At 37.1% G+C, this 10,879-nt stretch overlaps 1 protein-coding gene across 1 annotated transcript; it reads right to left on the reverse strand.

Annotated features, from left to right (window-relative positions):
- Positions 1-176: 176 nt before the first annotated feature.
- On the reverse strand, positions 177-10,470 carry LOC113697022 (bifunctional dethiobiotin synthetase/7,8-diamino-pelargonic acid aminotransferase, mitochondrial-like). The gene is made up of 14 exons (XM_027216440.2): positions 9,582-10,470; positions 8,856-9,026; positions 8,300-8,561; positions 7,971-8,051; positions 6,655-6,775; positions 5,361-5,509; positions 4,644-4,738; positions 3,497-3,612; positions 3,263-3,406; positions 2,554-2,687; positions 2,354-2,485; positions 1,712-1,846; positions 858-970; positions 177-570 (listed from the first exon to the last, which is right to left on the reverse strand). The coding sequence occupies exons 1-14, from the start codon at positions 10,370-10,372 to the stop codon at positions 372-374; spliced, it is 2,643 nt and encodes an 880-aa protein (XP_027072241.2). The 5' UTR covers positions 10,373-10,470; the 3' UTR covers positions 177-371.
- Positions 10,471-10,879: the final 409 nt, after the last annotated feature.

Below are 10,879 nucleotides of genomic sequence, written 5' to 3' on the forward strand. Positions count from 1 at the left end.
TATTTGAGACCAAAGGCAGGACCCCCCAAAAAAAAAAAAAACCTGGAGTAGTAGTAAGCAATGGGTTATCAACGGAACACCAAATAAATCATTACTGCAATAGTGTAAATTCATCTACTCTGCTGAACTCAAGATCTCCAGAAATAAGTCAGGAAAGCTCAAACGGAAGAAAAAAGTAGCAAAATTTGTCGCTGAACTACAATAAAATGGAATACCACAGAACAATAAAAAGTAGCAAGTTTTCTTTTTCGTTCTTTCCCCCCTAAAATTTGTCATAGATCAACCAGCTAACTGAGAAAGCTGGTCAGACAAAATTCCAACCAAAAAACTGGAGTAGACATAACAACTGCAGCATTTCATAACTAGAATTCCTAAGGTTGACAGGCCCCAACGTTCTTCACTTCGCTGAATTCGTCAAGCCTTCTAATAAGTTTATTCATTATTTGGCTGCAGACTTGAGGAGAAGTGCAAGGTCCGCACATGAGATATATGACATTTCCCAGAGGTCTCGTATAAATGCCATCCTCGCGAATCTTCTTGAGAAGAGAAGTTGCATACAACGATGCATACCTGCAGTTATTCAGCAAGCATTTATCAGTTCTGGTGGAATAAGGAAAGTCTAGATTCTAGAGTAAATAATACCAAGAAAGGAAAAAGGCATATATTTGGAGCAAAATGCTCGATATTTCTCCCAGGAAAAAGATGTTCGAATATTTTAAGTCATGAACTTCCATATTCGAACATAATCTTTAATTTTTGACTACAAATATATTTTGAAAGAAGATTTTACAGAGGGTAAATTGCTGGAATCACAGCAATGTCTAATGAACAGGAAACCAGAATAAATATGTAAATACCCAGCATTACAGCCTTCAGCTCTGAGTTCCAGGGCACACAGAGTCCCGATTGTAACTACTCTTTTGACTGCTGGATGTGAGGATAACTGGTGAACCAATTCTGTGTCCCATAACTGCAAGCACCAAAACAAGTCGGACATTTACCAATGTCTAGTTGCAGGAAAGAAATACATAAGTTGCAGCTAGTTCCGGCTATTTGATGACAGTGCCCTACATGAGTACACCATTGTGTTCAACTTTCTTCAAGAATATCTTATGTGCCAGGCTTCATATAATCAAATACCAAATGAAAATGACATAGGATAGTATTTCAATGCATCATCATCTTGGGCTTGCAGTGCAGCCATCATTCATTATTTTTTCTTCAACTTACTGTACCTTTCTTGATAAATTTCAAGTGAAAATCAGTGTATAACTATTCTCAAATTATAAAATACAAATGTTAGTTACTGCATTTTTCAGGATGTTTGGCACTGGAGTTCATGCTTTGTGAATACCTGTGAGACATGAATATAAGTAACATAACTAGTTTAAGTGTATTAGTGAATCCAAACTGAAAACTGACTCAAGCATTTCCAACATGAGAGTGGACAGAACAAAAAACAGAGATTTCAAGCATGTTTCCCAGAGGATATACAAACAGAGATGCAGGAAAATGCTAGTAGAAGACAACAGTAGATTTACCCTGCCAAATTATGACAAAATCAAGAATCTATGGTACAAAATGCATGAAAGATATAAAAAAGATGATCTCTTGCCCCAATATTATAGAGTATCTAGACTTCAAGTGGAACAAAGGTGAGGAGAGTAGATATTAGAGTATTTAAACAATGCAAATGCATCATATGACCTACCTCTCGAAGCAAATCTGCTCCAGGTATCAAATTAACATTCCTTTGGGAATTCTTGAACCATTTAATGGACTGAACAGCAGCAGAACATCCAATAGCATGTGCAGAGTAGGAATGCCCATGCAAAAGGGCTTTGAGCTGCAACCAGGGAAATTCAGATGTGAACATTCAAAACTTACAAAAGTGATGATGCTTTCTTAAGCAACTAAAAACATATTTACCAAAACCAACTCTGCAAATCAAAAGATACAGAATTGTCACCAGACATGACAAAATCTAAAAATGAGTTTCTCCGGATCAAACTAAATTTTTACTGTCAGACCCTAGGCATGAGTTTCCTCATAAAAATTGAACCCAAGACACACCAAGCATTCACGTAACTAGGATGCAGTAGGGAAACTGATCATTAACAAGTTCATACATGTGAAGGTATCATTTGACAGATTCCACAATACTTTAACCATCATAAACAGTAAAGGATATAGCTCAAGAGTAACTTCTCCATCCAAAGTCATTCAGAGCCATTAAGATCAAGGCTTACATTTGCTGTGATTTGACACTGAGTTACGAGATCATTTTTCAAGTCAACAGTTGAATACAAATAACCACTTCCTTGTAGTAAGATAATTGAACAAAATGATCTACCTTTGATTCCCCAACAAATGCTTCAAAAACAGCCTCTGATGCTAAAGTAACAGCCAAGGGCACAACGCCACCAGTCATTAACTTTGCAAAGCAGCTTATATCTGGCTGACAGCAGAGTAGTTTCGCAGCAGACTGACAAAGGGAAGTGTTAACATCACACATAAACAAAAAGAACAGAAGCAGAAGAATTTCACACCAACCTCTACTCCAAGGCGCCAAAATCCAGTAAAAACCTCATCGAAGATAACGGGAATATTTCGGCTTTGGCATTCTTTAACAAGTATGCGCTGAAATAGGGGATCAATCATTTCCATTCCACCAGCTCCATGTATCACTACAAAACAATACAACTTCATCACTCAACTACCCAGAAATCTACTACAGTAGCCTTCAAATAAGAGATCTCAAATAATCCTTCACCAATTTAAGTGGTCACCAAGAAAAGAATGCTCTATTGACATTTCGAAGAAATAGTTTAAATTGGAATTTCTGTGTTTGTCCAGATCAGTCCAAGTCACAACCTTAGCAACACATATGCAGTAGTTCTAAGCCCTTTGGAAAAATCAATTTTTCTTTCTTAACTTAAAATCTATCATATCTTAATTTGGTCCAAGAAACTCAATTAGTACTCCCTTAAGACATATGTATAAGGAACAGATAAATGGAGTGACCAACAAAAGATGGTCCAGGAATGAGCTACTCCTCCAATGAGTTTAATCAGTCAATTTAACAGCAAACGTAAAGCAAGAAGAATATAGAAATTTAGACCCAGCACAAGGCTGGAAGTTAACTAAGATGATTCATCAAGTGCCAGTAGAAGATGGGTCAAAATAAACTCACTAAATAACAATAACAAGGAATTTGCTTGATTTTAACATAAACAAAAATGCAGTCAGAGCAATATCTTGCCTGGTTCAATGATTAAAGCTCCAATGTCAGTGTATGGTATAGAATTAACATGTGATAACTCCTTTGAAATGTATGATGAATAGATACTGGCAAATAATGAGGCATCTCTGGTCTCCTGAAAAATTTCGTCACGCAAGTTAAAACCTGCAAAGAATTTTAACAAATTCATTAATGAGAACTGAATAATAAATTATGGTGGAAAAGTACAACTTAGATATGGTGTACTTCACTTACAGAAGTCATCCATTTTCACATTTTCAACCTGAATCTTCTTGGGAAGTTGGAGTTTCCAAATGCCATTGCAAAGGAAAACTGTTGGAGGATCGAGAAAAATACCTCTTCCTGAGTACCTGAAAGATTTTTCTTGATTTAATAACCACCATTCTGAACCAAATTGACCTAATTTTTGCTATACAATTACTAGTTAGTCGAAGAAGTTTTCTTAAAGTTGGAGCAATGACCAAGCCACAAATCTCTGACTGTTTAGCTTTCTTCTGAACAAAATGACATCCAAGAATACGACTGTTTGAGCATAGCACTAAGCCAGTTTTCCTAATTAGCAACAAATTTGCAATAATAGGATATCTACTTGTGGCAAGGAATTCACAACATAGACTCTTCCACAATGTCAAGTTCACCAACTATAAGTAACAACAAAATAACACAGAAAGCAACATGATGCTCCCAAGATGTATCAGCCAATAAGGTAGTAACATAAAGAACTGAAGATGAACTTCCAGAAACCCTCTCCACAAAATAATTGGCAAAAGACTAAAAAGAAGCATGTCTTGCCCTAGTTTATGTCCTGATTATGCAATTTAGACTATTAATTGTCATCAAAGTGCACACATAAGCGTTTACAACAAATATGGTAATTCCTCCTAGCACCAGAAAGATTTACTTCTTTACCATCAGCCCCATCCACACAAGTCCACCACAATAATTGCTTTTATGTCTCATCAAAGGAAGGTAACCAGTTGACAATGTATTGAAGAAGCATATGGCCTTCTTGTAAGAGGATAAGCTAATGCTTATCAAGAAAAACTGAGGAAGTGGAAGTGCCAAAATTAGATTAGTCATTGAGGCATGCTAAGATTTTCAGTCATAAATCTTCTACAGCAAAGAATTGGGCTCTTCCTAATTTATGTCTGGTCCTCAGCTCAAAAAAGCTTTTCTCCAGATTGTTTTGTTATTTTTAGTACTTTACGCTCGTTTGTACACACATTTACCTTATAAACATATGATTGCTGTTATTTATACTTTTACTTTTTACCATCTAAGTACAGCTTGTATGACCACAATCCAATCATTATCACACTTGTGAGAATGTTTTATCATTATTCTAGTATCTAACACAAGTGAAAAAGTGAAATATCCGTACCAAGGTTGCTGGTAAACGCCAGTATAAGGAGATGGTGCCTGTGCTTCCATAGCTCCCAAAGTATCACCATGATAAGATCCTTTGAGAGCTAATACCTGATTTTGAAAACAAAATCTCCACATTAGTCCAGTGTAAGTAAATATAAAATAGAAACTAAAACAGTCATGCAAATGTATTAAATAGACATACATAATCCAATATTTCATGGCTTTGAACAAAAAAAAAAAAAGAAGAAGCACAAACTAGCATATAATGATAGCCAGTACTCAAATTCCTGTCCAAACAGTAAAGGTAAGCCACAAGACAAGAAAAGAAGGTACTATGAAGATCATTCTTGAAATGAAACACACATAAGAGACAAAAATTCCAATCACTAACTGAAAATAAGGTTAAAGGTCAAATAATAAGCAACCTTGATTTCTGACTAAAAGTTAAAAAGTAAATCACACCACGTGTTCGATAAGAAGATCATGCAACAGCAAGTGTATGATCACTCTGAGAGAGAGAGAGAGAGAGAGAGAGAGAGAGAGAGAGAGAGAGGACTCCTATACAAGATTCTTGTTTCTCAAAATACAGCTAGTAACTTGCAAATTTGATAATGTACCTAAAATTGTCAGCTAAAATGAGCCACTTTAATCATTTCTCTATTTCATGATATAGCATGGAACCAATTTCATCTAGAGGACCCAAATAGCAAAAGAAAATAAAACAATTCACCTTCAGATTGATATATCTTTCAGAGGCATTGACTTTAAGCTGGTCAAAATGGATTCCACGGTCAAGCAAGAATTTTCTAAATGCCATTTTGAGAGCAATTTCAACTGCTGTTGATCCATTATCTGAGAAATATGTTCGAGAAGCCCATCCTGACAATGAGTTTTTCCAAGCTCAGAAATACAAAAAAAAGGAAGTAGAATTGATATATGCATCAAATATCTGTTGTCTTTTACAAATTATTCATTTTTATGAGTTCTTTTTGTAAGATTTGATTCTCAATATTTAAGCTCAAATTCAAAAATTGCAAGATGAGAAGTAAAAGATTCAGTAATTACAACTTTCTGTAAAGCACTAAAAAAAAATCTCTAGCATGGGTACACATACAATTGCCCATTACATTGTATACATACATGCTCCAGTTGTGCAGAATAAATTCTAGAAAACAGAACAGAAGTCCCAGATTCAGGGCAGCTAATTTGTTCATGTAGCCCATACAGGGTATGTAAAGATTAATATGCCAGTGATGGCTGTGCTGATTGACCGTAAGTCAAACATATAGAGCTAGGTCAATTTTTTTTTTTTTTTTTTTTATCAATTACACTTTTTCAACTTAGGTGTCCTTACAAGTTAACATAGATGATGGCAGTCCTATTATACAAGAGATAGAGCTTGACTTGGGAACTGCTAGATAAGTGGAAAAAAGTAAGTGGAAAAGCATCAGATTAGCCAGGGGAAAGAAGTTTTAGTACAGAAGAAAGGGTAGCTGGTATTTATACTTGCAATAATATGGAAAAAGAAATCTGAGAGGAATAATTGGTTGCTTTGCTTTTGCAGATAGGATCATTAAAAAGACAGAAGTATGAATTCCCATATGTTAACTAGGACAGTATCTGTTTCATATTCCAAATTATGAAGACATCCACTCAGGCTAATCAAATGAAGAGGGCTAGGGTCTTGTATAGTACCCAAATAATAGATACGTGAACTATGACTATGTCATTAAATGGTAATTCAACATAATTCACAATGTTATCCACGTTACAGGAAAAAAGAGAGAGAGAGGGAGAGAGAAAGGCAAACAAGCCGCTTCTAAGTAATAACCAAAAGCTTGAAAACTCCACCTATGCGGTACATGAAGGAAGGAATTGGAACATAAAACATTCAACTTTTCAGGAAAACCAAGCATGACATATTGCTTATTGTGGTGGAAATGACATTTAAACCTCCATCCACAACTAGAAGATGAATATAGTTTACTGTAGAATGGCACTTATGCAAAGCTGCAAAGTCTTACCCTTTCCAACACCTTCCAGCAAAAGTTCAGCACATTCAAGAACTGGCTCGTAAACATTCTCGGGAAACATTACATGACCGTAACGACCAATAGTATAGCCAACAATCCTTGCCAACTCAATCTGAAATCACCTAAAAACAAAAATGCAGCAAAGAATCTTACAGATATGCTTTGCAACATATGACAGAGAGGGTCTGAAGTTTTTGCCAATTAGTACTACAATGCAAATAGAAAATTGAAGGAATAAATATGGACCATTTTGATACCATTTATCCATGACCAAGTAAAAACCAATGAAAACAAGAACAAATTTGCAGTCTTCAAAAGAACCAAGGAACAATCGAAAGGTAAAAAAGCACGGAAAATACGTGAGACTCAATGCCATGCATTATCAGCAAGTGATCCAGAAAGCTGCAGTTGACACTAATGGGCCGGTATCATGTCCTATCTTAGCAAATGCTGCCACATTCCAAGTGCTGGTATCAAGGACCAGTACCCATCTACCAGATCCCATGGCTATGCCGCAGACCAAGCCACCGTGAACAAGTTTGGAAAACTATTTCTCTGAACCAAGCCACGGAACCAAGTTCCGGGACTCCATGCAGCCTCATCAAGCCACTGAACCACATCTGCAGGCCATGTTGCAGAACCACGTCCATTGACCAAGACACAGAACCAAAGGCATTTTTTCCTTATTCAATGATTTACTCATTCGATTGTTCAAAGACATCAAAATTCATGAAAGCTTCATTAATCGTTCAAAGACATCTTCTGCTGGTTCCAAAAGGATCACTTAGACCAAAAAACCATACACAAAATAAAAACAAAATGTGGAAGAAAGTACTAGGCATATATTACTAGGTTGCAGTTCATGCCATCAGAGACCAAGGCAACTTCATTCAAGAGAATCTAAACATTAAATTGATGAATCAAAGAAAGGAAGAACTTACTTCCGACTGAAACAGTTTTGGGAAGTAGAATTGTACAATATGAAACTAGACACGACATGCTTTGTTGTTGTCTTTCAAATTTGTTTCGTGTGAAGTACAGTAGTTAGATAAATCATCCCAGTTGCAAGTATGCATTGTTATCCAAGTTAATTGAATTGGTTTCTTATTCGACAATTCTATCCCAACCTATTTTCTTCCCCGCCTCCAACAGCAGCTATTTAATGCTTGCATTCCATTTAAGATGATGCATTAGCTTTTCCCAGACAAATAAAATTTATGCCCTAATCTATCTAAACTTTACTCTATGCAACCATTCAGTAAAAGTATGGAGGAAGATTACAAGTATTATGGTAAGTTAGCACTGACCTGTAAATTAGCATCAGGTCCCTGTGTCCACCAGCTTGCACAAGCATCAAATTGTTGAGTAATTGTTTCCAAGTTGCTGGTCTATATCATAATCAGATAACAAAATAAGCACATAATATGATTACAATGACAAATATTGTGTTCGTGGCACTTGTAGAGAGACTCCTACCAAGACAAAGAAATTTATGTTATCGATGAAACTCAAAAGCATTACAAATCTGAGATACCCGATCTGCTTTAAGTTCTCAAGCAAGATTTCCAACAGTACCAAGACAAAAAAAAAAAAAAAAAACACTTGCGCATCTATAAAATATGGGAAACTAGCTCACCTTATGAACTGCAAAGTTCTCCCCACAGCGTGAATCTATAACAGTAACATTTCCTTCAGATACAAATTCATGCTGAGTGAAAGGCCACCACAGAATATCACAAGCCTTCTTTCTCATGTGATGTAATTTCCGCACTCTTCTTAGAAATGCAGACAACATTACGTCCTTTAGAGAACTAAAAACAGTTTGAGACTTCTCGAACCATTCAACCAGGTCATTTGACATATCTTGTGGAACAGGTGGAAGCACAAACAGTGGGATCCTGAGATGAGGCAGAACAACTTCATAACCAAGAGCATAAAAAAGAAGATACAGCTAAGTAGCCAGAGGTGGAGATCACAAAGTCCACGAAATAAACCTATCTGTAATGAAGACAAAATTTGCCATGACAGAAACAAGTGCACATAATCACAATGCAAAACAAGGTTACACAAAAATTAAGCTTGTGCTTCACAAAATAGTTCACAATCATGGCTGCTTGACTGCACAGGCTTGATACTTGTTGAAAATGATACAGAAAGATCAAATCCGTGAGATAAATGTACAGGTCTCATACCTATTTTGTAAGTAAGAAGACAATGGCACCTCATTTGTAAGACCATGGTCTTCAAAGACTATGGCAACAACATCATAACCGCGAAGTTTCAAACTTTCATAAGCTGAAATGGTTCCAGAAATACCACCTAACCGTCCATCCCCCACCAAAATGGCCGGCAACCGTAAAGGCCTGCAGAGAAAAATCATAGGCGCTTATATCACCAAAGAGATGTCACACTTCAATAGGCAAATTTAGAAACTTTGTTAAGGTGCTAAGAGAAACCTGTCTTAAGAGTACCTAAGAAGAAGTTTAACTCAGCTAAATTGCAACTCTAGCCAATTTTAGTGGCCAAATTTTCAAACATGATTCAGCTCAAATCATCAGGAAAGAAATATAGATCAATTTAACTAACTTGATAGGTCCGATATTATTGGCCTCCAAAACAAGGTGATCACGGATTAACCATCACAAATCGACCAAAACAAAATCAGTGATTTGCAGTCATTTCATTTGTACAGTGCAAATTAACCTCGGTTCCAACTTATGGATCCTTAAACTGTTTCACTTAGATTGCTATAATCAAGTAAAATTAACAATATTAGGCATTAGCTTCATATTTGCAATAGACTCAACAACTGCACTAGCGAGAAATACTAGGCCAGAAACCATCTAGCACTCATCTTTGTGGGAAAAAAAAATACAACAGAATTCATCGTTCTGTCGAGGACGAGTAACATCACATACCGGTATAAATCGCATTGTAGAGTACCAGATGGGCCAGGGCTTGCGACTCCACCAGCAGTCTCAATCACACACATTACGTCTACATTTCGATCACCACCTTCTTCATCCCCACTTTGCACACCCCTCATCAACACTTCTAACAACTCAGAGTCTTCTACTCTTGCCCCTTCTCTCTCAGAGGCTAAATGAGGCGAAATTGGCTCCTTCCACCCATAAATTGTCTTACAAATCAATTCAGAACACAACCCCACCCCCTTTGCTTCATCATTTTCAGCCCCTTCTAATTTCGTTTCCTCGTACCACCCCAAATTCTCAAAGGCACCCCCAAAGTGCCCAACTTTTTCACTGCCAAAGCTCCCATATTTGGAGTCTTCTCCCAAAAGGGCTTTCAATGCCGGGAACGAAGTATTGATAACATGATTCGAAGCAAAAACGGATAACTTGGGACGGTTCTGGAGGGAAAACTGAGAGAATTTGCAGTACACGAAGCGGGAATCAGAGTCTTCCGGAAAACCCGTTTGGACTGGCTTGAGATAGACAAATTTCTTGGACTTAGAAGAGCAGGAGGAGTTGAGAAAAGCGATAGAAAGGCCGGCGGAGACGAGGGTCTTGCCGAGTGAAGTGTTAGCAGCCCAAATGGCGTAAATGGGATGACTCAAAGGGTATTCAATAGTGGGAGGAGGAGGAGGTGCTGGTGGTGGTTGTGCGTGGATGTTGCGGTGGTGCAGTAGACATATAGGGAGTAAACGGCGGCGGACTGGTGGTCTGGATAAAGTTGCAAGTAGAAGCATAATATTTTCAGCGGCGACGTTGAGAGGAGTACGTAGAGCAGGTGGACGATGGACAGGAAATTTAAATGAGCAAGAGTTGGCTACATTTACCCCTATATAATTGCCCGCGTCTCATTTTTTGACCCCCGAGGTTTTCTTCTGTCCCCTGACTTCCCAAGGTTTTGGTGTCCCTGCTGAAATTCAACTTTAACTTCCAAAGGTTTTGGTGACATCTGTTATTCACTTAAATTCAACTTTTTTTTTTATCATCCAAAATATAATTAGCTTGCCTTAGGTAAGTTAATCACGTAGCACACAAAAATATAATCCTAGCCTTAGATATTGAAGATTGACAAAAAAAAAAAAAAACTCAAAATACCTTTTATTTCGAGAGAATGCAAATTCTTGTAGTAAATGAATGTGACTAATGGAATAATCACTCGTACCCCCAAAATCCCCTCTATTGTGGAAGGATTTTAAAATCTTCAATAAATTCGGGATTCTCCTCTAGTAATTTTGTTGGACATA

The sequence above is a fragment of the Coffea arabica genome, chromosome 6e (genome assembly GCF_036785885.1).
Source record: "Coffea arabica cultivar ET-39 chromosome 6e, Coffea Arabica ET-39 HiFi, whole genome shotgun sequence".
Taxonomy (NCBI): domain Eukaryota; kingdom Viridiplantae; phylum Streptophyta; class Magnoliopsida; order Gentianales; family Rubiaceae; genus Coffea; species Coffea arabica.

Coding starts and splice junctions, on each gene's coding strand:
- LOC113697022 (XM_027216440.2), bottom strand. CDS start 10,372: ATGCTTCTACTTGCAACTTTATCCAGACCACCAGTCCGCCGCCGTTTA. Junction 8,562..8,855: donor TCTTCTTACTTACAAAATAG/GTATGAGACCTG, acceptor GCCTCATCTCAG/GATCCCACTGTTTGTGCTTC. Junction 971..1,711: donor GAGCAGATTTGCTTCGAGAG/GTAGGTCATATG, acceptor TGGTGCTTGCAG/TTATGGGACACAGAATTGGT.